The 27,668-nt window shown below is 52.9% G+C and overlaps 1 protein-coding gene across 1 annotated transcript; it reads right to left on the bottom strand.

The window, feature by feature from the left end:
- Positions 1 to 5,977: 5,977 nt before the first annotated feature.
- FOXF1 (forkhead box F1) lies at positions 5,978 to 10,521 on the bottom strand. The gene is made up of 2 exons (XM_085071419.1): positions 8,885 to 10,521; positions 5,978 to 7,317 (listed from the first exon to the last, which is right to left on the bottom strand). The coding sequence occupies exons 1-2, from the start codon at positions 9,942 to 9,944 to the stop codon at positions 7,157 to 7,159; spliced, it is 1,221 nt and encodes a 406-aa protein (XP_084927545.1). The 5' UTR covers positions 9,945 to 10,521; the 3' UTR covers positions 5,978 to 7,156.
- Positions 10,522 to 27,668: the final 17,147 nt, after the last annotated feature.

Genomic DNA, 27,668 nt, shown 5'->3' with positions numbered 1-27,668 from the left:
CCACGGGGGTGAGGAGGGGGAGGAAAAGCGTGTGCAGGGATTTCTCTCGTTCCGGTTCCTCCGAAGGAACAGCCCCTCGCAGCACTTCTGCCTCTGGAGGAAACATCTGTGGCTGTGGCCACGTTCCTCGGGCAAACCCCCCTGGCTGGGAGGCTGCTGTGTACCAAATGCTTTGATTTCCTCCTTGCCATCTCTTAAAGATTATCTCCCCGCAAGAAAAGGGCAGCGTTTCCCATATTTCCACGTGCAACATCCCTGATTTCTGCTATAAACATCATGGAACATTTCCCTGCCCCTCCTCTGACATAGGTAGCGAAGTCCCTGCTTTTCATCTTTCAAAGCCCTGCAGAAATGTTTAGGGTCGTGTATCCTGCCATTGTTCTGGGCTGGGCATCCCACTGGAGTGCCTGGGAGAAATGAGTTCAGGATGTGGATCTATCTGGTCCATCTCTGCTGCGGCCCCAGGAACATCCACGTTTTACAGATGGGGAAGTGGAGATGGCTCCTGATAGACTGGAGGCAACTGGTGGTTCCCAGTGCTGGGCAAAACAACAGGAGCACAGGCCAAAAACTCATCAAAAGCTCTCAGGAAGAAAAATCCCAATAAAACCCCCTGTTGGGCTTTTCTGTTTGAAAATGTTCCCAATGGAAGTCTTGTCTCCCAGTGGATACCTGGAGCATTGGGGACTTTAATCCCACTGGGCCTCCTGCTCTAGAACTTTCCATCAAGGCACCCAAACCTCAGCTCTTGCTCTGGGAGACAAGACACAAAACAAATTTATCCCAAAATGTGTCACTTCCAGAGGTCTCCTAGTCCCACAAAGTGTTGCAATCCACCCATCCAGGTTTACCTTTCTTTAAGGGATGAAGCAAACACACAGGGAGGTTAGATGGGATCAAAAAAAGGGCAAGGAAAGAAGGGAAACATTCATTTCTAAGCATTAACATATCCATGGCTACCACTCCTGCGGATTTTGGAGTGAATAATTGGTCAGACAAGAGTAATACTTCTGTTTTTCCAGGGGCATATGGTGTTTTCAGAGTGTTTCCAGGCACCTGCACTGCTCAGCCTCTGGAGTGTGGTGATTCCATCCCCCTGGAGCTGCTGATCTGCAGTGACTTTTCTTCACCCCCACAGAGGAACCCGATGGCTGCAGCAAATTCTGCTCCCCGTGAACTCCTGGTACCTCAAAGTCCCTGCAAAACTTTCCAGGCCATGTCATCCTGCTTTCCCAGGTGTGTTTGCTTATTTTTGCAGTAATTAGCCTGGAGCTGAGCTGAGCCACAGAGCTGCACTTTCTGTGCCATTCCAGGGGTTTCAAGTGCTGCTGCTTTAAATAAAGGAGCGTCTGTGCTCCAGGCTCCTGTTCACACTGCTGGAGCCAAGTGGCACTGCCAGTGTCCCCACAGCCCTTTCCATGATCAAACCCAGGTGGTTTGACCTCTTTGCTCTCTGGTGTTCATTCCAGAGATCCTGGGGATCTCTCAGAGGGCCTGGAGAAGTGTCTGAAAAAAGGAAATCTGTATTTGTGCCACAGTGACTCCCTCAGTGAAATTTTCCAAAGGATCTGCGTATCCCTTGAAAAAAAATAAGGTCATTTTAAGATTGGAGTTGGAATATTTATCAGAAGTTTGATGGATCAGAGCAACCTGTGAAACCTAAAGTAACCTAAAGGTCATCTTGTTCATCCCCTGCCATGACAGGGACACCTTCCACTATCCCAGTGGCTCCAAGCTCCATCCAGCCTGGCCTTGGACATTTCCAGGGATCCAGGGGCAGCCACAGCTTCTCTAGATAACCTGTGATAATGGGAATTTGGACATTGAGCCAAAAGTTTAATAACATTTATTCCTTCTGTTGTCTTTCGTTAATAATAAAGCCACAGGATCATTTAGATTGGAAAATACCACCAAATCCAACCACTACTATTAATATTCTGATTTTAATTTCTTGCTGGGCAAGATGAATTCTGACAGGAAAAAAGAAACTTAAGAAAACAAGGGAGCCACGTGCCTTTCCTCACTCATGGAGCCAATCTGACAATTATCTCCAGGAATAACATCAGCTCCCAACTGCAGAGCTGCTGCTGGCACTGGGGGCACCTCCTGCTCCTCAGGGGCTCCTTTAGCCAGCTGCACATCCACCTGCTTGATCCCTGAGGGTGACTCCTTATGGCAAAGATTTCCTGGCAGGGATGGGAAATGCAAAGCCCAGAGGAGCATCCCAGCACTGCCTTTTCCTGCAGAGTGTCAGGCAGGAGTTGTGCCTGGAAATGTGCTTGGAAAGGGAGCAGATGTTCAGGTGTGACCTCCCGAAAGCATTGCAGGAATCAAAGTCCCCTTTCCAAAAGCAGTGAGAGCTGTTGCTTGGATCCCCTGAGGGCCACAGATCCCAAAGTGCTCGGTTTTGAGGGAGAAATCCCAAAAATAAAATCCATAATTTGATCCTTATGGATCTCAGCCTTTACCTGCTAAGAACTTGGTGCCAAACTCATCCCCTGCTCTTCCAAATACCCATTTATGATTCCAGATGTTGTTCCCACCAGTTAACTCTCCAAGGTACCCAGTTTTCTGCACAAGAGATCATCCTGTGCCAGGTGTCTGTATCCGTGGGATATTCTGTGCTATTCCATGCCAAAAATCCCTGCCTGTCCCACCTGGGCATGGAACAGAAATGTTCCATAAAGGAATTTTACCTGCTGGGAAGATGGGATAAAGGGATGTTCCCCTTCACGGGTCCGCATGCCAGAGGGGGAAATAAAAAAGAAATAAGAGATATTTTTTAAAATTAATTAATTAAAGAAAGAAATCAAGGTTTTATCATCCACCTGGGGGAGAAAAGGTCCCAGCTGGATGGGTTTTAAGCCAAATTTTGGGGAAAGCTACGGGAGCGGTGCCTGATCGCTGCCACCAGGTGGCGCTGCCGGCAAGGGAACGGCTCTGCTCCCCCTGGGCTGGAACCCGGGATCAGCCGGTATTCCCGGGATCAGCCGGTATTCCCGGGATCATCCGGTATTCCCGGGATCAGCCGGTGTTCCCGGGATCAGCCGGTATTCCCGGGATCATCCAACATTCCCGGGATCAGCCGGTATTCCCGGGATCAGCCGGTGTTCCCGGGATCATCCAACATTCCCGGGATCAGCCGGTATTCCCGGGATCATCCAACATTCCCGGGATCAGCCGGTACTCCCGGGATCATCCAACATCCCACCGGGATCATCCAACATCCCACCAGGATCATCCGGTATTCCCAGGATCATCCAACATCCCACGGGCATCAGCCAATATTCCCGGGATCATCCGGTATTCCTGGGATCATCCAACATCCCCCCGGGATCATCCAGATCTTCCCTGGGATCATTCACATCCCCCGGGATCATCCAACATCCCTGGGCTCATCCAATCTCCCTGGGATCTTCCAAACCGCTCCCTCTCCCCGGCATCCTCCAATCCCCCGGGATCTTCCAAATCCCAGCAGGATCATCCAATCCCCCCAGGATCCCTCCACACCCCTCCTCCCTGACAGACCCCTCACCATCATCCCCACCCTGATGTTGCATCCCAAAAAGGGCCTCAGATCATCCTGATGGTCCCAAAAATGTGTCCCACCCACAAGAGAGACCCAGCCCCACATCTTGTCTTCCAGGAGCTCTGCAGAACGTCTCCTTTCCTTGGGATTCCTGCATTATCCCTTCCTTTGGGATCCCTGCATTATCCCTCAAACGTTGTCCCCACGCAGGGCTGTGTCCCTGATAAACAGCCCTGGGGACACAAGCCCATGAGCAGGTGACAGTGGCAGACAATTCCAGCTCGGTGGTGGCATTGGAAGGATGGGGGGAACATCCTGGAAGGAGAAGAGGGAAGTGCTTTGCCACCAGAATCCTTGTCCAGGGCCTGGGGACACCCACGTCCCCTGATCCAGAGGGGACATCTGGCATCAAACCCGGCCCTGCTTCTTGTCAGGATCCAAAATTCCATCCCTGGAGAGAATCCCTGGGCCTGCACTGGGCATCCAGGATGAGAAAGTGTTTCCTGAAGTAGAAATGCCAAAACCCCAGAGGAAAACGAGTTGTAGCCCCTGTGGGTTGGGGTGTGAGGGATGAGGAGCAGGGAGCAGCTGGGTGATGCTGAGCTGAGCACAACCAGATCTGGGCCTTTCTGCGAGCAAATCCCACATTTCTCAGCAAGCCCTGCCTCACCTCCTCTCCCAGAGCTCCCACAGCACTTCTGGGCAAGTTCATCCCTCCTCACCTCCTCCCAGAACCCAAACACTCCGGGAAAAGCACGAGCAGCTCGGGGTTTGCCATCCCCTGGGACAAAAACCGCTGGGAAAAATCCCGCTGGGATTTTGCAGCTGGAGGGCTGCGGGCAGAGCCTGTGGGGTTTCAGCCTCTCCTTCCTGGCTGCTGGAGGCTCTGAGGTGCAGAGCTGCGTGTTTAGACTGCGCTCACTGGCTTGAGGAATATTTGGCGTCCACGGAATGCGGCGCCTCTGTTTTTCCAGGTTTGGAAACCAACGGGAGGGAGAAGGATGGATCCCGTCAGGCTTTGTTGGGGAGCAGATATCAAACCCCCTGCAAGCTGGGCCTGAGCCTTGCAAGGTGCTCTTTGCCCTTCCCAGCCTGGCAGCAGAACTGAATGCCGACGAGAATCCCAAATCGATCCACATGAAATGAAAATGAAATGAAAATGAACCTCAGGAGTGACACTGGGATCTCAAGGAGCACTTGGCAGGGGCGGAACTCCTAACCCTGCAGCATTATCTCGGCCACACCTAGTGCAGATATGTGCTTCAGGAGCAAAAAAAAACTCCGTTTTCAGCTCGGACGTCAAAGGATGGAGACAACGCGCTCGCCTCCACCAGGGATGGGCAGAGATGGGGGAAAATCAGCCCAGAAAAGCATAAAAATAGGGGAAAATAACAATGCTGCAGGTAGATTGCTGCTGCCTTCAAGAGATTTAAACAGAGATTTTTTTAAAAAGCCCAAAACAACGACAAAATTTAAAAAAAAATAATACACCAAAACCACACAATGCTCTTCAAAAAACCCCACAAAACAACAATTAAAAAACCACTCTGGAAAGGCCTCTCCCAATTCTAACAAAGCCTTTCCCGCCTGTCTTAATTACGATAATATTTCAAATTTGCTCCTTGTTGTTACAGCAAACTTTGCTTTTAATTCAGCTGATTACACAGAGCTGAGCTAATTAGTGTGCAGTGATTAAATTTTCTCTGTAAAGGCAGAAATACAGCACCACGAAATCAGATTAATTCGCCTGCATCTACTTCTTATGTGCTTTAATATTGAATATTGACAGAGACAGATTTGCCCACGAATTAAAGTAAAAATTCCTGGATACCCGAATATCTTAATTAGCCCAAATTTCACAGGAAAATGTCGATATTTCAAACGTTAATTTAACACCGCCCTGTGTACGACGGAGGTGGTGCAGTTTATCTGCTTCATTTTTATTCCTGTCTACTAATCCCTAATAATTTTGGTCGGTTTTGGTAAACTTCCTTCAACTTTATGAATTTCTATTTCTTTTCCACGCGGGGAAAAAAGCCCGCGGGAAATCCCAGCGCTCTCCCTTGCCCGCGGAGATGCCACAGGGATGCGGAGTTCGGAAAATTCCCGGGATGGAGGAGGAGGAAAAAGGAGCCGAGGGTTCCATCCCGCTGGAATCCGAGCGAGAGGCAAAGAGCTGTCAACCGGCGCCTTTCGCCTTCTCCTTGGCGGGGAAAAAAAAATGAAATAACCGGAAAAATAAAATAAGAAAAATAAAAATAAAAAAGCACCGCCGGATTTCCACTTTCTGCGTTTCAATATCCTCGTGATTTCAATATTTCCCAGGCAACCAGGAAGGTGAAAAAGTCCTAAAAAGTCGGGTTGGAGTCGGGAATTATTGCCCGAGGGTTTGCAGGGCTGGCCGGGGCTGCGCGGTCCTTCCGCAGACTCCTCATTAATTAAGCTTAATTACACCGCATGCTCGTTTATTTGCTGCTCATACAATCGTGAAGCCCAATGTACAAATAACATACAGATTTTATTTCGGTTGTTGTTTTTTTTTTTTTTTCTTCTTTAGGGACAAAACGTACACAAAAAAAAAAGGCGAAAAAACCAAAAAAAAAACCCCCAAACTCACGTAATTACAATTTTATACAGTGCAGAAAGAATTAAAATAGGTGTCACCGAACTGTACAACGTCAGGGCGAAAAAAAAAAAAAATAGAGAGGGGAGGAAGGGAGGGGAATAATCCTTCATTATATATATATTTCTATAAAAACATATGGAGGATTGTCTTTACACAGAGACCACGGTCGCTTTCAAATTTACAAAGGTTAACTAAAAAAAAAAAAACCCAAAATCTATATGGCAAATATTGCCAACAGAGATTCCCCGATTTAATACTGATCAACTGAGACTATTCGTGTCTCGATTATTAGCAACAACAACAACAACAACAAAAAAAAAGCAGAATAAATAACAGGATGAGCATGGCTGTCTCTTTCCAAAGTGCCTCGTTCTCTCTGCATAGGGTCTGATCCTGCAGTCTTTATGCAGGCAGAAAAAAACCCAAACTTCGTAGTTATAAAAAAATCCCTCTGAGAGATTTTTTTTCTTTTGCCTGCTGGATGTTTGCCGGCAAAAAAAAAAAAATTAAAAAAAAAAAAAAAGGAAGGAAAGAAAGAAAAAAAAAGTATTTTTCCGGGCTCGAAGTGAGACGGGACCGAGAGGATTTGGGTTCGGAGTCTTTTGCAGCTCCCTCAGTCCGAGCCGGCTCTGCTCCTCCCAGCCGAGCCGCTGCCATCGCTCACCTCCAACTCCCGAACTGAGTTTGTCATTTCTTTTTTTTTTTTTAAAAACCTCATTTGGCAAAGACTCTCTCCCCAAACTCGCACTCGGGGCTTTCGGCACGGACAGGGGGGACACTGCTTTCTCTTCCTTCTCTCCCCTTCCCCGAGCAGAAGGAGGCAGAGACGCTGTGGCTTCACACCCGATGCTCATTCCCCTCTCCCGCCGCTTCCCGGGGCTCCAGTCTGTCCCTCCTGCCCCGAGCCAGGCTGGGGACATCCCCCTGCCACCGACAGGGTCCTGCGGGGGATGCTCAGCGCCCAGGCCGCCCCGGGAGGAGGTTTTTTTTCCCGGCCCGGCTCACATAACGCACGGCTTGATGTCCTGGTATGTCACTTGTTGGTGGTAATAGGAGCCGCTGCCCGCCGAATGCATGGAGGAGGAGGCCATGGCGTTGAAAGAGAAGACGAATTCCTTTCTGTCGCACATGCTCGGAGACTGCGAGTGATACCGCGGGATGCCTGCGGGACGGGGGAAAGATGGTCAGCAGCGGGAAGGGGTTAGAGAGGAGGGTGAGCGCGGGGAAGGGAGAAAAACTGGCTGCGCTTGGAAAAAAAAAACCCAACAACCCAACAATCCGTCCGCACGGCCCGATCCGAGCGCGGAATTGGGGGATTTTGGCACACACGGGCAGGTGCGGCAGCGAAACCCCCGGGATGGCACTTCCCTGCCCGGCCCGAGGGCACTGCGAGGAGCAGGGATTTGGGTTGGGTTTAGGGGTTTCTTTTTCAATATTTAGATTTTTTTTTTTCCCGACCCGGTTTTTCCCATCGCCTGCAGCCGTGCGGAAAATCCTCGTTCGTGCCGGGAGCGGGAGGGAGGCCGGGGCCAGAGGCACTGGGAACGGAGCCGTTCCTGCCTCTCCTGCCGCCACCTCGGCACGGAGAACGCCCCGGGAATTTGGGGCGCGCTGGGGAAGGAGTGCCCAGCCCGGGAGCGCTCCCCGCCGCTCCTTTGGGCGAGAATCACAGCATTTCGGTGAAGGCCGCGGATGGCCCCGGCGGCTCCTCGGGGCGAATTCCCGGCTCTGTTTTCCAGAAGCCCTGGATGCGCTGAGCTCCTGGCACAGCCCCGGAGCCGCAGGGTGCCCGTGGCGGGCGCTGCCCGGCCCGGTGGGGTTTGGGGTTCTGTAACTCCGGCCCGCCTGGTGCTTTTTCCCCTCTTCGCTTTGTGTTTTTGACCTATTTGTTGTCCGCTTCACACCCGCTCCTGTCAGGCACATCCCGCTCCCCCGGAGGCCCGGGGTGACGTGCAGGGACCCCCAAACCTGCCCCATCACTCGCCCGTGGCTCCGGGGCTGTCCTGTGCCACCAGAGTCCCGCAGCCACCACACCCCGAGGGGAACTCGGGCAGCAAAGCGAAACCCAGCGCTGCTCTCATCCCTGCCGAGGCCTTTCCCGGCCGAAACACCATCGCCCTTCCAAGATTTAGGGCAAATGCAGCCCCGACAGCTCCAGGGAGGAGGCCGAGCCGGGTTGTGGGGCGCGGGGGGATTTGGGGGATCAGGGCAGCCGGTTTCGGTGTGGGCGATGGATGGAAGGAGGTGATGGGCCTGGAAAACACAGCCCTGGGATGTGTGAAAACACAGCTGATGGCGAGGAAGGGGACGGGATGGGACGGGGTGGGAAGGCAGGGGTGGTGGACCACCCTATGGGGAATTTCCCCCTTTTCTCCCTCCGGAATTCTCCAAATCCCGCTGGAGGTGGAAGACCCCGAGGATGCATTCCCGGCCTCTCCTTCCCTCAGCTCCCCGCTGCCTGAGCCCGCCGGCCCTAGGCCTGGGATGGTCCCGGAGGGGCAGAAGGGGAGCGGAGCTCCTGCCCGGCCATTCCCGGCCCCGCAGCGGGCAGAGCCCCGACGGCCACCCGGCTGTCCCGGGAAAGGAGGCGAGGAGGGAGGACAAGGCAGCTTCCCCTCGGGAATAGCGATAAAACCCGGGATCGCGGCTCGCAGCGGCACTGCCGCGACCCACGCGGGACCGGCAGCCCCCGGCAGACCCCCGCAGCCCCACGCGTGGCCGCGCCTTACCTTGGAGGTCGGCGGTGTTGTGGCTGTTCTGGTGCAGGTAGGGCTGGTCGAGGGAGTGCGTGGAGAGGCTGGACGAGAGCGGGTTGGCCGTGGGGTTGCAGGGCGACAGGGGCTGCTGCTTGATGTAGGACGCGCCGGTGTTGAGGGCCGCCGAGGCGCTGGGAGCCCACGCCGAGGCCGAGCTGGAGTAAACCGAGTGCGGCTCCATCACGCCGCCGGCGGGGAGCAAGGGGGACGCGGGCACGGAGCTGTCGTGGTGCGGGTATTCCCCGGCCGAGGAGCCGGTGCAGCCGCCCATGTAGGTGTGCCCCCCGTTGGCGGGCAGGTGGGGCACGGAGTGTCCCGCCAGGCCCATCCCCTCCACGTTGCTGGACAAATGCCCGTTCATCATGCCCAAGCCCCCTTCGAGGGAGAGGCTGTTGGGGGGGCAGGAGAGCCCGCCGGCCGAGCCCTGGAAGCCGTAGCTGTCGGGGAGGTGGTTGAAGCTGAGCCCGTTCATCATGCTGTACATGGGCTTCAGCGCCTGGCATTTCCTCCGGAACCCGCGGGGCCGGCGGCGGAACGAGCCCTCCTCGAACATGAACTCGCTGGCCGGGTCGATGGTCCAGTAGTGGCCCTTGCCCGGCCGTCCCAAGCCCTTGGGCAGCTTGATGAAGCACTCGTTGAGCGAGAGGTTGTGGCGCACCGAGTTTTTCCAGCCCTGGTAGGAGCCTCGGAAGAAAGGGAAGCGGCTCTGCAAGAACTGGTAGATCTCGCTGAGGGTCAGGCGTTTGGAGGGAGAGCTCTGGATAGCCATGACGATGAGGGCGATGTAGGAATAAGGCGGTTTCTCCGGCCGCCGGATCCCCGCGTTGGTCTTCTTCGCCTTGGGGCCGCCGCTGCCCGGGGTTCCGCCGCTGCCCGGGGCGCTGCCGGCCGCTCCGCCGGTCCCCGCCGAGGCGGCGTCCATGGCCGAGCTCTGCGGCTGCTTCTCAGCCACGGAGGACATGGGGCCGTAGCTGCTCTGCACCGGAGGAGGAGGGGGCTGAGAGGACAGAGCCTGCTGCGCTTCTGCAGTCATCTACGGCCAGGTCCGCGGCGGCCAGCCCCAGCCCCGGCCCTCCTCCGCCGCCCCCCCAGCGCCCCCCCAAAAGGCCACGCTGCCGGGGGCTCGCCGCCACTCACCCACCACCCTCCCTCCGGCGTCCTCCCGGCCCCCCGGCGGGCTTGCTTTCCACCGGGAGACTTCACCCCTCTCCGTGGATAAACAAATGGAAGCGACGACACCCCCCACCCCCCCTTTCCCTCCTCCTCCCACTCTATCCCTAAATCCGAGCGCGGCTGCAGAAGGCGAGCGAGAGGCGGAGGGTCGGGGGGGCCGCAGGGAGGCGGGATGGGGGGGCGGGTGGAAGCGAGCTGAGCTCGGCTGCTGCGAGCGAGGAGCCGGCGGCCGCCGCCCGATCCCGTCCCGCTGCCCCTCGGCCGGCCGGGCTGCCGGGGCCGCTTCCGTCCCCCCGGAGGCTTTAGCTGGGCTGCCGCTGCCGCTGCTGCGGGGAGCTGCTTCCCATCGCGGTGGCTGTCGAGTCTGCCCCCGGCCCCGCCGCTCGCCTTCTACTTTATCTCTCGCAGCGGCGTCTGCCGCTCCTTGACAGACGTAAGCGCGGAGCGGAGATCCCCGCCCCGAGCCGCTCCCCCCCGCCCTCCCGGGCGGCCCCTCCGCCGCCCCGCGCCGGCCCCCTCCGCTGCCGCTCCCCGCTGGTGGGCAGCTTTTAAAGAGCCCTTTCCACGCCGCCCTGCCCCACCCGGGGGGGCTGCGCGCCGCGCCCCTGCCCGCCGCGGAGGGCACCGCGCGTGTGTCTCTGTGGGTGGTTTGTGCCACGCGTGACCGCGACGCGCCGTGGGGCTCCCCCGCCCCGTCCCTGCCACCCTTCCCGGCCCTAAAACCACGGGAAAGGCCCCACGCGGGCCGGGGAAGGGGTCGGGGCGCTCTGCGGGCAGCGCGGAGGTTCCGCGCGTGGCGTGGGGAAGCGCAGGTTCTGCCCGGCAGCCGGCTCCGCGCTGCACGCAGCTTCACCCACTTCAAACCCCCTCTTCGGGCGCTCTTTTAAGCTCGGCGGGCCCGGGCAGGATGTTTATACTGCGCAATGTAAACACGGGCTCGGGGGTGCTTTAATAAAAAGAAATCGGCGAAAACTCCCGCTGCCTCGCGAAATGCCCTTTTCTCCCTCCGCCGCCGCTCCGGGGCCGAAATCGGGCTGCGGACCCCTGGCCTGCTCCGAAGCTGCTTCAGGCATGAGAGTGGGTCGGTTCGTTTTGGGTTGCTTTGGGATTTTTTGGGGGAGGGTGTGTATAAATCCGTGCCGGAGTTTCGCAGCTCCGTGCCCGCAGCCTGCCGCTCAGCTCTGCCGTGCCACGGGCACGCACCGCGGGTGGGGGGAAGGAGAACAGACAGAGGGCTAGAGACCCACTCTTCTCCCTCCCCTCTCCCCCAAAACGCCACCTTTTCTGAGCGCCGTGCCGCCGGGAGAGCTGTCACCCGAGGTAAGTCGCTCGGAACCTTTGTCACCTTCTCGCGGCCCGCGCGTGGAAAGCTGCGCGGCGCGGGGGTGGCACTGTGGGTGGGCGCGGGGGAAGGAGCCTGGCCTTCCAGGGCTGCCGCCTGCTCCCTCCCGAGATTGGGGAGAGGAAAAGAGAAAGGAAAAGGGAAAAAAAATAAATCCACCTCATCCCCTTCACCCGTTGCAGGCCTTGCCGGAGGGTTGTGGGTGCACCCTGTGCAGAGAGAGAGAAAGGGGGGACACTCCCGTCCCCAAGCCCCCCATCTTCCAGCTTCGCTTTTCAAGTTTTTAATGATAATTGAATACCTTTTTAAAGGAAAGATAGGCACCGATCGGGTTTCCAAACTCCCTCCGCGTTATTGGCGAGCAGTTGCGAGCAGCCTCCGGGGCGCCTGTCACATCTGTGGCATAACCGAGAGGGATTTCACAGCAGGGCTTTTTCTCCTTTCTAGCCTCTCCCCACCTTTGCCCCCCCTTCGGAAAAAAAAGCCAAAAAAACAAAGAAAGCAAAAAAAAAAAAAAATCAAAAAAAACCCCAAAAGTCACCCTGCAGAAAGCACCGACCCTCGCGTTCCCGGTGCAAACGGGCCCGGGACAGGCACGGGAGAGCCCCGGGCAAACCCCAGGCCGGGGCAGGTAGCCAGGGAGGGGGTGGGAGAAGGTTGGAACAGTTATTTCTGGAGCTTTTCCCCGGAGGAGGAGGAGAACGAGCAGCTCCGGCTGCCCGGGGAGGAGGCTGCCGCTGCTCCCTCCGAGCGGAGCGGAACGGGGAGCACGGGGAGGGAGAAAACCACCCCGAAAATCGGGTTTTTTGGGAAGCAATCACCTTCCCCCGGGCTTACATCCCGGAGGCGGCTGGTGCAGAATATTCCCTCTGCTTCTCGCTGCATTTCTTTTTATTTGTGCTGCGGGAGAGCATCGCTGACCCTGAGCTTTGCTCCGCATCGAATGCTCCCCCCCGGATCGCGAAAAGGGTGGTTTTCTTTGCTTTATGTCACTCTGCGGCTGAATCTCCCCGATCTGCCCCCAAAACACGCGGGGATGGAGCTCCAAACACGGCACAAAGCACCCGTGGAAAAATCACCTTCAAAGCGTTCGCCACCGGCAGCGTTTCCACGAGGAAATAAAAATATCTCCGAGTTAAAAAAACCCCAAAACTCTCGGTGGAAATCCATCTATTTCCCCTCAAAGACAATCAGTCCCTTCCCGAGTGTCCCTTTCCCCCTCTCGCAATCTCTTTTAGGAGTGTGAAGAGTTGATTTCCGATTCGTTTATTAGAGCTAGCAAACGTTTAAAACGGGAATACATCGCTCCGGGTCCTATAGGCCTCGTCGTGGGAATAGCAGGAAGGTCGGAGGGTTTTAATCGGAGAGAGTTTTGGGGAGGAAAAGCCTGGTCGGGGTTGGTGGGTGAGGAGGAGGATGGTGTGGGGAGAACGGGACTCGCTTTTGGTGTTTTCAGCTCGTGCTTTGGGTGGGTGAATGGGATCCCGGCCCGACCCCCGACGGGGAGAGCTGAAAGGAAGGGAGAAAAAGAAGAAGAAACGACCAAAATGAAACTCTCCTCGGCCGCAGTTCGCTTTGCTCATCCCGTTTTACCAACCCGGCCAACACCCCCTGCCCCTCCGCGCTTCCCACCCGGCTCCTTCCCAAACCCGCTCCCCTTCCCTCCCCCTGCCCCAAACTCGGGCCGTGTTTTGTGTAAAAATAGACAAATCCGAGCTTTCTTCCTTTTCCTGCGCCGAAGGTATTTTTACTAGCTAATTGCTTAAGTGAAGTCAACTCGGCGAGCAGGCCGGGTGTAACCCGAGTATGGAAATGTATATAGGTGGTATTGTTAGAGGCGGGCTGGGTGCTGCTCCGAGAGGGGCCGGGGTGTTCCTGCGAGCCCGGACCACCCAGGGCGAGGGGAGTGACCGCCCCGTGTCCCCCTCCTCGCTGTCCTGCTTTGCATTAACACCACCCGCGGGACCCCCGCCTTGCTCCCCAGCCTTTTCCCCTCGGCTGCCTTGGGGTTTTTTTCCCCAGTCGCGGCCATCCCCGTGCCCGTTGGCCCCAAATCCGCGGCGAATCGATCCCTAAATGTTTATTTAAAGGCGAGGCGGTGCGTTCGAGGGGTTCGAGGCTGGGGAAGGTGAAAGCACCGAGGTGGAGATGTTTTTAGGGACGAGAATTTTTTTGCGGGTCCATCACGCGGCAGCGCTTTGCTCCACGCGTGTGCCCCGGACCTTTCCCAGTGCCAGCCTCGGCCTCTCGCATTCCTGGAGGCAAATCCCGGTCACTAGGGCCGAACGGGAGCTGGAGGAGATTTTGGGAGGGAAGAAGGGGAAATTGGGAGCGCAGCAGAGCTGCCCAAGCTGCCCAAGTCGGCTGCGGTGAGGTGCGGGCGGCGGGCAGCGCCACGCCTCAGGCAGAAGTTCAGGCTTTGGTCAGAAAGGGAAATAAAAAAAAAATTTAAAAAAAAAAATCTTAATCCCCCCCTTTTGTCTCCCTTTCCCCCTCTCTGCCCGTCCCGAGTCTCCCCCCGCCCTTTCAAGCCCAGATTTTCCATGACGTCCTTCGATGAAATATTGCAGCACAGGAATTTACAGCCTTCTTCAGCTCAGGATTTTTTTTTTTTTTTTTTTTTATTCCTTTGGAGTTTTCTGGCAGGACCCAATCCCTGCAGTACAAATCGGTCTCAGCGATAATAAGCTCCGAGCGCTACCACTTAGACACAATCGCTTCCCACAGAGATCTTCCAAATATCTCCGGGTATTTATATCCCTGCTCGGGGATGGATGGCTGGAATACTTTCCCGGGGGGGATGTTTTGGACTGGCTGGGATTCAGAGCCGGGGAATTGGGTACCGAGAGAAACAGCGGGGCTGAGCTGGAAGCCGGCAAGAGATGCTCCCACATCCCGCAGAGAGCAAATTCGCCCTCAAAGGCAGCTCGAATTGTAAATCCAGGTGTAAATCCAGGTGTAAATCTGTTGCTGAGACGTCCAGGCTTTCTTGGACAAGGTTTCCTCCCTGGGGGTCTGGGTTTGGGGATTCTCCCAAAGCAAACAGAACCCTTGGGAAGGGATGCCCTCTCTCTCTCTCTCTTTCTCTCTCCCAGAAACTTGGCACAGCAGTGGCATCCAAACCAAATTCACAGGCACTGCCTGCTTTTCCGGCACCGAGTTCTGTCGGGATAGAGGTAAAGTCGCGACAGCGATGCCGGAGAAACCTTTCGATTCGCTGCTGAGCTTTTTGGCATCGGGAAGCACCTCCAGCCCCCACTGTCTCCCGATGCCAAAAGTCCGGCCGGGCCGGGCTGGGAGATTCCCACCCCACGAGACTTCCACGGGGCTCAGCCTTGTTTCCAGCCTCATGGAATCTTTTTTTCCCGTTGTTATTTCCCTCAAGTTTGAACCAAAAGCCCGTCGAAATGGCATCAGTGTGCCGGAGCTAGCGGAAGGGGGAATTTCAGTGCGAGGGCCGCCAGCCCCATTTCGGGGTGTCCCCAAAATTCCGTCCGCACGGGGAGGTGGGAGAAGTTCAACGGAATATCCCCCATAAAGCAGGAAAGACTATTTTCTTCCGCGGGTGCTAAAAGGCGCGGGGATGGCACTTAATCGGGATAAATAGCAGGCAAGGTGGAGGCGCGGATCGCTCCGAAGTCTCGAGGAGAGGGGCGGAAAACAAACCCGGCGGGTTTGGGGAAGGTTCGGCCTCCCTTTTCCAGGGGACAGCGCCCTGAGGGGGAGGACAGAGGGATGGCTGAGGGGAAAAGTCTCCATGAGCCCAGAGTGCAGATCAGGTGGGCTTGTGGGGGGAAGAAAGGACCTCAAACAGCACGGGACCACCGAGCATCACCCGGGGGAAGAAATAGGGGTGCCAGCAGTGCCCGGGGCAGGTGTCGCAGTCCCCAGCACCTCCTGAGCTTGTCACCTGCCGAGCAGAGCCACCCACGCAGGACACGGCGGTGCACCGTGGGGAGGGAAGCGGCGAGGACAGGGAAGGATGCTGAGGACAGAGATGTCCCCGGAGGTGTCGCCCTGCCCGGACCCGAGCCCGGAGAGCACAGCAGTCCCTGGTGCTACAGAACCCTCCTGTCCCTGTCCCCGCGTGTCCCACGCTGCCCAGGGACAGAGCAAGTTCCTTCAATTACAAAATCAGCTTTTGCCGCAGGGAAGCTCGGAGTATTCCTGTGGAGAAAGGCAAAGCGCTCAGGAGAGGGGCTGGGCTGAGGAACGGCCTGCTAACCTCCATTCCTGACCCGTATTTCTACAGTAAATCCAGCACAAAAAATCCATGTCCCCCTTTCCCAATCCAATCCCAAATCCATGTTCGCTTCACGCGATCACCAACACCGGCAGAAATTCCCACTGCAAACAACCGCAGCTGTGCTCTTGCCGATTTTCTCTTCGCAAAGACCTGGGGATGGTTTTCCTTGGAAGCTTTCCCGACAAAAACTGGTTTCCATCGCTGCAACTCCCAGCTCATGATGTTGTGCAGCAGCGAGCTCTGCGTGGTGCAGATCCGTGATCCCCTTTCCTTTGCAGCTGCCAGATCAGAGAGTTAAAATGCACCAAAATTTGGTTTATCGTCTTTACCACCTCCTGATAACAGAGCAGTTCCTCGTCAATCGATCCTTTTTGCACAACCGATCCTCACTGAAATATTAAAAGCGATTTGGGGGGGATTTAAAAATCGTTCTGCAGGGAATAAAAAGCTCGGCTGGCATTCCCGAAAAAGATGCGCTGTGGGTGTTTGAAATGCCGGAGCCAAGGTGGGAAAACTTTCCCCGGGAAGGGTTGTTGTGCCCTGAGGTTAAATTATTTCTGCAGCAAAGAAAATGTTTTTTATTTTTGGGAGAATCATCCTGGAAACGGGAAGGGATTGGGTGCATCCATGAGTCCATTTTTCCGTTGTACATCTTTGGGGGATTTTGGGGAAGGCGATGTGCGTGTGCAGAAGGCAGAGAGGAATAGGGAAGAATTCTGTATAAAAAACCCCAAAAAACGAAAGAACGTTCCACTAAAAACAAAAGCAAACCCCCCACTTGAAAGAAAAAAAAAACCCCACCAAAACTAAAGACCAAAACTGGCTCAGAACTCCCTGGAAATTCAAATAATGAACCCAGGAATGGTTTTGCTTTTCCTGTTCTCAGGACCGCTGGCAAAATCATAAAACTCCCCAGCGCGTTTTGCGCAGCACCCTCAGCCTCTCTCTCTCTTCATCTCCCTCGAAATCAAATCAAATTCTCAAAATGTACCAAATAATTCTGCATTAAACCTCCCTAAAATCGGGGAATGAAGGGATTCCTTCAAATCCCTTTGTCCCGCAGGTTTTGCGAGATACCTGCGGGCAAAACTGCTGCGGCATAATCCTGCGAGGATTATCCGTTTCTCCTTCGGAAAAGATCGGATTTGATCACTTCGCTCAAAGCACCGAGGGCTGAAGGGATTTTTCCTCCACCTCAGCCGCGGGGATACTGCGGGTCATCGGTGTCCCCCTTGTCCCACCCGTGGGGACAGCCGGGAGTGGGGCTGAACCCTAAAACCGATCGAAATCCGCCCGAGTGGGATCGGGTTTGATATCAGAACCCTCCCGGCTGAGCTGCGATTGAGCCAAACGCATTGAGCCGGGCTGGGAAATTTGCTTTGGCACAGCAGGAAAAGGTTTTTTTTTTTTTTTCTTTCCATCGGGAAGAGGGTTTGGAGCAGAGCTGGAGCAGAGCTCTGGTTCTGGTTTGCCCCGCAGCGCCCGGGAAGGGAAAACAGAAATGTTTCCAAATAGTGCAATAAATAAATAAATGGGTGCGGGGAGAGATTGGGCTGGAGGGGAGAGAGGAGAGAAAATAAAAGGGTAAGGGGGAGAGAGAACGGATGGGACAGACAGAAGGAAAGGGAGAAGGAGAAAGAAGGAAAAAAGGAAGGAAAGAAGGAAGGAAAGAGAGAAGGAAAGAGAAAAAGAAATCAAGAAAGCGAAAGAAGGAAAAGAATCAATGAAAGAGAAAAGGAGAAAAGAAGGAAAATAATAGAAAAAAAGATTTAAAGATTAAAAGAGCAAGAGAAAAGACAAGAAGAAAGAAGGGAGAAAAAGGCAGAAAATGGCAGAATGAGAGAGAAAATACAAAATCAAAAACTCCAAAGAAAGCAACACAGCAAGTAGGGAAGGGCAATTATTTTCCTGCAAAACCAATAATAAGACGTGGAAAATTGATTTTTTTTTTGCTCTGCAAAACAGGGGGAGAGGGAGGGGGAAGCTCCGGCGGGGAGAACAGCCCGGCCCGGTGCCGGCCGCTGTCCCGTTATCCCTGCGCGGAGCCCCGCGGAGCGCAGGATGAAGGGAAAACACGCCGGGATCGGGTGTGGGGATGGGGGAGATCGCGATTCCTTCTTTCCCGGGGGGCGAGAAAACCAGCGAGAACGGAGGTTGAGCAGCGATTTCCCCGTGGGTTTTCCCCGCGGGGAGAGCTGCGCGCTGCCCCCGCCGGCTCCCTAGGTGGCCGTGTGTATTTGGGTTGAAGTCGTGTTTATGTGAGTGAAAAAGGCTGAGATTACAAACAGACCGCTGAACGCCCGCGGTGTTGCCGCCGGATTGGTCTGGGATGTGTACTTCCCAACCGAATCGGGTTTTTGGGGGTAGCAAAGAGGATGAAAAGCGATGTGGGATGATTGTTTTCAGCGGCGAGAAATGAGGGATTCTCGGCGGTTGTCCCTTCCGTGCGGTTTGGCGGTGGAGCGGGCAGGGATGGAGAAGGGTGGAGGTGAAAAATCCCCACAAATTAGCTGTAAATCCAACCAAAACGAGCACGGGATTTCTAGAGGAGGGTAGGGAAGAAGGGGGTTCATGTCACCCACCCTAAATCCACCTCGGCCCCGCCGAAGGGCTCAGTGGCTAATGGAATTATGTCCCCCAAAACCTCAGCTGCTGGAGACTTTGTGCTCAGGGGTTTGTCCTTGCCGGGAAAAATTGATAGAAACTGAAATTCACTCCAAAAATCCCGTTAATTTACCCATTGAGGATGGGATATATATGTATTTATATTTATCATATAATTCCAGTCCTTTTAGATGAGACCAAGAAAAAATAAATAAATTAATTTGTATTAAAATTAAATCACAGGGAGTTTTTAAATTAATTTTTTTGGGGAGAGGGATTGGAGCAACAATCATCATCCTTTTACTTCGTTTTCAGAGTTTGGTTTTGGGGTCAGTCTCCTGCTTTTCTTAACAAATCCACCCTCTAAAATTCTTCTTTCCGCCCCCCCCCAAACTGCTTTTATCCCCATTTGCATTTAAAAGTTCGAACAGCTGATAGTTTAAAAAAATCAGATTTTTACAGCCTTTTTTCCCCCTCCCCGCTCGATAAATTCCCCAGCCCGGAGAGATCCACTCTGGGAGAGGTTTTCTCCCCCCAGCAGCGCTGGGAGCGAACGCGCGCTCAGCGTTTGGCATCTCACTGCTTTTCAACACTTTCCTTTTGTGGGCAAAAGCTCTCGGCGGAGCAGCCCGAGCGGCACAGCCCTGCAGACCTGGAGGGCTCGGAAATTCAGATGTTTCACTACTCTTCGGATTCCCTCATTGACCGAAGCGCGAAGAAAATCGAGTCGCTCTTGGATGAGAACAAAATTCGGGACGACGGAGATTTTAGCCGGGAAGGCGGTCGAGAAAATAAGGGGGGAAAGGGAAAAATGAAAAAGCTCTACATGGATTTTTCCCCCTGTAACGGCTGTGCTGCTCTAGAGATGCAGGGGAGAATTCCCTCCGGGTTTTGGAGGCAGAGTGCTCTGAAAACAGCTTTTTCTCCCTTAAAATATCTTTAGGGGGTCAAACCAGCTCCCCAGGACAGCGAAGTCTGGAATTGTGGGGCTTAGAGCGACCGCAGAGGAGTTTCTTTGTTCTCTCCTCGCACCTGGAATTAGCCTTTATCCCCTGACGATTTTTTTTTCCTCTTTCCTTTTGTTTTTTTGAGGGTGCTAGCATAGCTTATTTTCGGTGACATTAAACGATTCGGTAGGAGGGACAGAAAAAAAAAAAACCCAAACCCAGCAGAGCAGAGAGCTTTGGAGCAAATGTCCCCAAAAGTCCTCCAGTGCTGTCAGAGCCAGGTAGGCCCTGCAGAGCTGCCAGGGCTGGGCGACACCGGGGGGTGGCCGGGTGTCCCCAAAACCTGCCGCTGCTGCCCTGTGCCCCAGAAGAACGGCACGCAGGGCTGTCCCCGCCCTGCCACACACTCAGGGACACCGCCGGGGACAGCGTCAGGGACACGCCGGGCTGTGAGCCCCACATCCTCTCTAGAAGCCCTAATGATGCGGCGCAGCGGCGGCGCGGGGCGAGGCAAGAGCAGATGAAAGTGATGTCACATTAATGTCAGCTCACAGCTCGAGCCCACACAGCCTTGATTGCTCGTATTAATCTTGCCAATTTGTCTGTCAGCACTCGGCTAATCCCTAAATAGCCTCCCAACAGGTGCTTCATGCTTTCCGCCACATCCCTGCTCTCTCGCCCGCACCCCCCGGCAGCGCAGCTCGCCCTGCTCGGTCACAGCGGCTCTGTCCTGCCCATCCCAGCCGCTCTGCTCCCCCGGAGGGCTGCAGGGGACACAGGCGACTTTGCAGATGTTGTTTAGTCTGTCCCGAAGAGTTTTGAGCTTGCCAGGAGGAAGGGATGAGCAGGGAGAGGGGAGATGGTGGAGGAGCTGCGGGGTGGCAGAGGGGAATTACCTGGGGGGGAGCAAACCCTCCCCACCATTTGCCATAGCAAAATTCGGCATATCGAAATTTGCCATATCAAAATTTGCCGTATCGAAATTTGCCATATCAAAATTACATCTTTGATTTGCCATATCAGGATTACAAAACACATTTAGGACGCAAATGTCTCGCAACACGGAGCTGCACTGCTCTGTTTTGGGATGGGATTGGTGGTTTTACGGAGAAGGGAGAAGATTAAAACAAAAGGTCCGAGCTGAAGCTGCAGTGGAAAAGCCACTTTGAGCCCTGTGGAGTTTTGTCATAGAATCATGGGATGGTTTGGGCTGGAAGGGATCTTAAATCTCATCTTGCTCCAGCTCCCTGCCATGGCTTCCAACACCTTCCCACCAGCCCAGGCTGCTGCTTATCCTGCAGTTTAGCTGATTATTTTGATTATTTTCTTTACCACCCTATCAGAAAATCCACTGCCTTGCTATGGTGTGTGTTTAGCCATAAAGTCCCAACCAATTCTTTAGTAAAAGACTAAAATTATTGTGTTTCGGTGTTTAATCTTCCAAAAGTCACTATTTAGCACAGTGGTCTCAAGTCACCAACCACAGATTTTGTGTTGAAAACTCTTAATTGCTAAACCCAATTAACTGCTAAACCCAATTAACTGCCAAAGCAGAGTCCAGGTTGTTTTCCTCTCTCTGCATTAAGAGAAAAAAAATAGATTTATTTCTGTTTGGCAACTGTACTGCATGAAATGTTTTGCACGCAGGTTACAAGCTGGTGATTCCTGCTGTGATTCACCTGGCAGAGGCTCCAAACCTGGCTCCATGCAGCAGGTTCCTATTTCATTTCCAAAGATATCTGGGGTTATTTCCAACCCCACAGGAAGGAAGAGCTTTCAGCAGCATCTCCAGCCAGTTCTCCAAGAGCCAAAGTGCTCTGAATCCACCGGAAGATCTCAGGGCTGTTCATTGCGAACCCTTGGGTGCTCCAGATCACATCCCACAAGCTCCCAAAACCACCATTCCCCACTGAAAGCTCTTTCCCTCCATCCTCACCTGGATTTATTACCAGGAGACGGATTTTTTTTTTTCCCATTTTCTCTCTCCCCAAGCCATTTATTTCACCCAATAACTCCATCCATCCCAGCGAGCTGGACCCGCCCTAGGCTCCCAGGATATTCTCAGCTATGCAGCGTGTCAGGAAACGGGCAGCAGCCCCGTGTGATGCAAATATTTGGACGAGCGAGAGGTAGGAAGGATTGTCCAAATGTTTACTGCAGGCTGTTGATAGCCCCAGGATTTATAACTGGTGGATCGTTTCTGCCCCCACACAGCTCCTCCAGCAGGTGCATGCAGTTTCCACACGACACGTGGGAGGTGAGATGCAGGACAGAGCCACTTTTTTGGGTTTTAGTTCTGTTTTCCCAGCTTTTTAAACTGGTTTGGGCCCCATGGAGCAGCAAGACAGGAGCTCAGGATCCACTCCAAGGATTTGTGCCCCTGAGAGCAACTCAGAGCGTTGCTGACGTTTGAAAACAAAACACAACCGCTTGGAATTTGTGAAGCGAAACCAATTCAGGTTTTGAAACCACCCAAATATTCCCTGTCACTCCTCTTCAGCGCTGCAGCGGAGGAAATTCATGACATTGCTCTGCTTATTGTTCTTGGCATTTCACTTCCTCCTTTCCAGCACTGGGATTTGAGCTCTTCTGCCTCCCAGTGAGCCCTGATTGCTGCTGAGGGCACAGCCCAAGGGCTGGCAGAGCAGTTTGAACCTTCACTGGTGTTCAGATTGCTCAGAGCTCACTGGAAAGGCCTCAGAGCTGCTGCCAGGTGGCATTTTCCAACCCAAAGAGGAGGATGCATCCAATAGAAACCAGGCTGATGGGCTAGAGATGGGAATATAGTCACAGGAAGGTTGTGAGCCTTGATATCTCTTCCTATAAGCTGCTCAGGAGGTCTCTGCATGACCCAGAGGGACCTCAGAGGGCTCCAAACCCAACCCTCTGCTCCAAGCAGGTCCAGCAGCAGCTCCAGATAAAGTCACCATGGCTTTGTTTGGCTGAGCCTTGAAAACCTCTGAGGACAGGTTGGTCCAAAAAGCAGGAATACAGACAGGCCAGGCAGCAGAGGAGCTGTCAGTGCCCTCTGTCCACCCAGCCACGGTGGGACATTCTGCTGTCAGAGCAGAAAGGTTCTGGCTGTCAGAATTCCCTCTGCCATGTCATTGAGGGACAATATCCTGTGAAAGAGGAGGGATCAGCCTGGAGTTGAGTCTCTCAGGTCTGGACATCTCCTTCCCCTGCACTATTTTGCAAGTCCTGCCAACGCTGGGAGCACAAATTCAGGGATTTAAAGTGCTGCAGACACCCAGACAGCTTTTCTTAGCAATAAGCAGCAATAACTGCATCTGCTGCAGAAAAGCCTTTAATTCATCACAGCCCCGCAGGAGCAGAGTTTCCCGACTGCTCCGATGGGGAACACAATGGCCCTATTGTTTTTCCAAGGGGAGATTCCCTCGTTTCAGGCTGGTGCATAAACGGAGTGTTTTCTATTTGTTACCTGACTCAGTCCAGTGACCTCCCTGAGATGGGACTGAGACCATTCAAAGTGACAAAAAACCACCTCGGACCAGATTATTAGTTACCTATTAATTATTTTTAGTTACCTTTTCTGCTTTGGTTGGCAAACTGGGAGGTGAACTTGGTGTTCTTCTGGGGGGGAGGAAGTTGCATAATAAAATATATGGGGAAAAAGGAGTGAGTGCTCAAATTCCAAAGTCATCTGCTGTGCTGCATGAAAATTTTTTTTATGCATTCAAAGAATTCAGTTTTGTGTTTGATGTCACATTCTCAGGGTGACCTTAAATGCGGAGTGCTAACTCAAATTAATCCGGACTCTTCTCGCCTTGAACGTATTTTGCAACAGTTAGCAGCGTTGGCAACTCTTGGTAACATCCCAAAAATGCTGGAGATGCTTTCCCAGCAAGGATCTGGAGCAATCCAGATGGGATGTGAGGAAGAACAACCAGTTCCCTCTGCTAAAGTGTGTGGGACCAGCATTGCAGGTGTAGGAAGATCTGAAGGATTCATGGTGGTAATACACTGATATCTTCAGGTTTTTCCTCAGCTGTGAGCCTTGGGGTTATTTTGGGCTCCAAAGTGGATGTGCTGTGGGGCTGGAAGGGTTTTGGAGAGTGGCCAGAGGGGTTGCACATGGATCTGGCTGGCTCTGCCCTTTCCCAGTGAGAGCAGCATGGTGGGAATGTGAGGGATTGGGTGAAGGAAAAGGCAGGATGTGTTGGTCCTTCCATTCAACTGCCCAGTGGAATCCCTCCTGGAGAAAAAATTCAGATTTTGTATTAACCTTCCATATTCTGCACCTCTGGGTTGGGAATTCACTCTCTCTTTTCCAGCCAGGTGAGGGAGATCAATCCGGTTTTTTTTAAGCCCTGAAAGTTAAGCATCTGACATGGGTTTTCTCACCTGGAAACGCTGCTGCTTCAGAGTCTCACCTTTGCTACAGAAATCCAACCAGGAGAAGTTTGCAGAACCATCAGGATTTGTCCCATGGGTTAAGCTAAACAGGAATCAATGAGCTCAGCACATCGTGGTGCATCCCAGCCCCTTTGGGCTTGGACAGGGTGAGCCATGGCTCGTGGTCCAGCCCAGCCTGCCGCTTTCAGCTCCCTCCTTCCCTCCCTCCCTGCCGTGCAGCTGCTCAGCTCTGCGAGGGAAAAGCTCCCAGATGTGCAGGGAGGGAGCAGGCAGAGCCCTGAATTCCACCCCGTGCCGTGTGGACTCTTTGTATATTTTGCTTGAAGGAGAAAATATGTGGAGTCCTTGGAGGAAGGCTGGGGAGCAGGAATGGCCCTGGGAGCTCAGGCACCGCGGGGTTAGGAGGTCCTGCAAGTCCTTGGCCCTTGGCTGGGCAGCTCTGGGCAGCTGAAACCCATCAGCATCACCCAACAGGTCCCCAAAGCCTCTCCTGGAGATGCCTCAAGGTGACCAAACCCTTTGAGAAAAGCGCCTTGGCTCGAAAGCTGGTTAACACCTAAACACCCACGTTTGGAATTTTCGGTATTTTTGGCTCACGGGTGAGGCGCTGTATCAGATCAATAAATACTCACACGCTCTGCAGCGTTTTTTGGGGGCTGGTTTCACTGCATTTTGAGCTCATTTAGCTGTGGCACTTGGTAGCTACTTGATTATTGCGTGAGGCAATTCGTTTATGAAGCGTTGGCCTTCGTTTAGTTAATCACTCCATTGATGTGTGAGACCAAAAAACGGTACGAAAGGAATTGTTCCCATGGCAACAGCAACCCCGAGAATGATTTCATATCACAGCTTGGCAGCAGAAAAAGAAGAAACTTGTGTAATTGTTCCCATTAAGCCAGAGCAGGGGATTCATGCTCAATCTCTCCTGCGCTCTGCTCCGCTTCTGCTGTGAATTAGGGGACAAAAAGCCAGCGCAGAACCACATAAAAAAGCCCCGAAACAAGCTGTGCTTTGTGGAGTATTTGTAGTTCTGCCACCAAAACCATTTCCCTTCTGCTTTACAGGTTTCTGGCCAGCAGCACCAGGACTGTCCCGGCCAAGCCTTGATGTGGAGATGTGCACAGGGAGGAATGGGGACATCCTGGCTGTGCTGTGGGACTGGAGACAGGGCAGCCTCACCTCGAGGGTGAGTGCTTGGGAAGTGCAAGAAAATCCAAATCTGAAGCAAAAAATTGGGGAAAGTGAGAGAGAAGCCATGCAGAGCAGTCTGTGTGTGCAGGAAATTACCTGAACCTCCTGACTGAGGTTTTCCCCTCTTCTATGGGGTGTGCTGATGACTGGGGCATCTCAAGGGGTTTGTTGCTGTAAAAAATCCCTGTTATCTCTGTAAAAAATCCCTGTTATCTCTGTCATAGAGGAAATCACATATTCCAGTTCTCCAAATTTCCCATCAAACTGGGAAATGCCCATCCCAGTGAGGAGCTGCAGCTCCCACCAAGGAGCTTTATGGCTATGGAACATCATTTTCAAGCCCAGTTTTAGGAAGCCCAAAGGCTCTGCAATGCTCTCTGTGCACCCATGGAGTTGGGAGCTTCCCACTCCCTCTCCCCACTCAGATGGAATAATTTCCACCATTTTCCCATTTTTAGGCTTTGCCTCCAAGCCCAACCCCATCAAGGGAACCAACAGCACAAAAACCATCCTGGCTACCAAGCCCATGGCCACCCATAGCCACAGCTCCTCTGGGCTGCTCCATCCCAGCGCAGAGCAGCTTTCTCAGTGTGCTAATTACTGCTAATTGAGCCACTTGGCTATCTCAGAGCCTTGCCCTGCACGGCTGATAGAGTATCAGGGAGATACAGAATACCCAAATTCCTAAGGGAGACACTGAGCTCCCAGGGATCTGTGGAGAGCCTAAGCTTTCTAGGAGTCACGATTTTGGTGACTCAGGAGCTCAGCAAAGCAAGCTGGCATTCATTTCAGAGTAACTCTTTCAAATTTCCTTAACATGCATTTTATTCCTTTGGCTGGCTCTTGCTGTTGTTAATTTAACACCGTGGAAATGAAACTTTAAACATTTTTTTTCCCCCTTTTTTTCTTCCCTACAGAGAAATAAAATTTTTTCTTCTAACAAACGCTGTGTCTCTCAGAACTTTTGTTATTTTTCACCACCTACACTGATGGAGTAATTCAGCTCCTACACCATCCTGAACACCAGGTAGGAGTTGCCAACACCTCCTTACCAAAGTGGAAACTTGGACAGGGTGACAATGTTGGTTTTCACTGATTTTTTTTTTCTAATTACTTGCAATTGTAAATAGGAAATCAACATTACTAGATATTTTTGCAGCCAGCTCTGAGAAAAGCCTTTTGTGTGGGTGGGGCTCCTGGGTAAAACCACACATCACACCTGGCAGGTGAAGCTCACAGGGTCACAATCCCTGCCCACTGCAGTGTTTGTGTTTTGTTTTGCACCCAGTGATCTTAGAGCTTGTAAAAATTAAGAAAACATCACCATTTTGGTCAGGATGAGCCAACAGAACTTGTCTGTGGCTATCAAATCAATGAAAGGGCAACCACACACCCGAGGAGCTGCTGGGATCTCAAATCCAAAGTTTGGGATGTTTTCCACATCCAGAATCCCCATTTTCCTCCTCGAGGTGCCTCAATCATCTGCTTCTCCTTTCGCCCCCATGCACTTTCAGTTTGGGTTAAGTTCCCAAATTTTCTCAGCTTGTTACAGAAAAACTCATAACAAAGTCTGTGGCCAGCTCTCCCTTTGATAATTCCTTCCCCCCGTTTGTTTATCTCAACTCCTGAGCTTTGTTCCAGGCCCAAAACCAAAAGCCTTTCTACCCCGTTCTCCTCTTGACTTGTTGCAGATGTAACGAAATAAATCTTTAGAAAGAACAAACCTTCACTTCCTCTCTGCCGTCTGATTCGGTCACAAAGCCCAGGAAAGAAAAATAAATCACAACCTGAGCTGCTCTGGTCTCAGAGGGATTGCACGTCTGGTGCTGAAAGCCACCATCCAAACTGGATCTGTCCATCCCTCTGAGAAATCAGCACAGGGACCAAAAAGGATGTGACAACCGGGAAACCTTTATTTTGAGCATGGCCAAAGCTGAGGATTGACAAAAAATTCGTGATCAGCCCAAATAAAGGTTGATGAGCTCAACCAATCCGTTGGTGCCTTCCTTGGATCTGGAGGCTGATGTGTGCCTGGCTGTTCTCACAGCCCCTCCTGTGGCTCTGTCCCTCTCGTCCCTCCCCTGCCACCCCTACCCCAGATAATTTGGAATAATATCAATTTCATCTCAATTTTAAATTTAAATTAACAGCCAGAAAAATCACCTGCAGGACCTGTTTGGTTTTTCCCAAAGAGGCGGAAATTGCCTCCAAACAGAGTTTGTCCTTCTCCTCAGAGGTGTCTCCATGGAAAAGCTCTTCCATCAACCATTAATTGGTGGAACTGAGGCTTTTATTTTTCTTTTTTTTTAATATATTTTCTATTTTTTTGTTTTGTTTTGTTTTGTTTTAAATTTAAACACGAGCTCTTTGCACACCCAACACAATCTGCCCACTTAGCGCCGAAGAAAGTGTAATCAGACCCTCGGAGAAACTGGAAGAAATTAACTCCAACCACAGCCCCGTCACTCCGACTATTACTTAATAATATTTCCCAAATGTGCAAAGCACTTAGTTTTAGAATAACAGGAAAGCAGTGGAACTTCTCACCCAGAGCAAAGGCTTTGCTGCGGGAAGTTGGCGCGAAAAACCCGCAAAGCCGCGAGGCGGTTTTGCCACCTCCCGTCACTACCTGAGGGACAGCGGGTTGGTGGCAGCTGGGACGTGAAGGATGTGATTCATGATCCCAAATCCCATGTTGAAGGGCTGGAAAGGATCCAAGAGGAGTGCCCAGCTCCGAGTTACATGCGAGAAGATCTCCTTCAGCTTCCAACACGCCACGGAAAACCGCGGAGAAATTGCTGTTTTCCTTCTCCTCCAGCGCCGGGCAGAGCCTTTGCCTCACCCCACGCTGCTTTCTAGCCTGGCTAGAAAGAGATT

This window comes from Lichenostomus cassidix, chromosome 11 (assembly GCF_008360975.1).
Source record: "Lichenostomus cassidix isolate B80296 chromosome 11, HeHo_3.0, whole genome shotgun sequence".
In the NCBI taxonomy this organism is placed as follows: domain Eukaryota; kingdom Metazoa; phylum Chordata; class Aves; order Passeriformes; family Meliphagidae; genus Lichenostomus; species Lichenostomus cassidix.
This window is presented reverse-complemented; position numbering and strand designations above follow the sequence as displayed.

What these genes read in the sequence shown, in the direction of transcription:
- FOXF1 (XM_085071419.1), bottom strand. Translation starts at nt 9,944, where the DNA reads ATGACTGCAGAAGCGCAGCAGGCTCTGTCCTCTCAGCCCCCTCCTCCT. An exon ending in CAACACCGCCGACCTCCAAG is followed by an intron (nt 7,318 to 8,884) that starts GTAAGGCGCGGC and finishes CCCGTCCCGCAG; the next exon opens with GCATCCCGCGGTATCACTCG.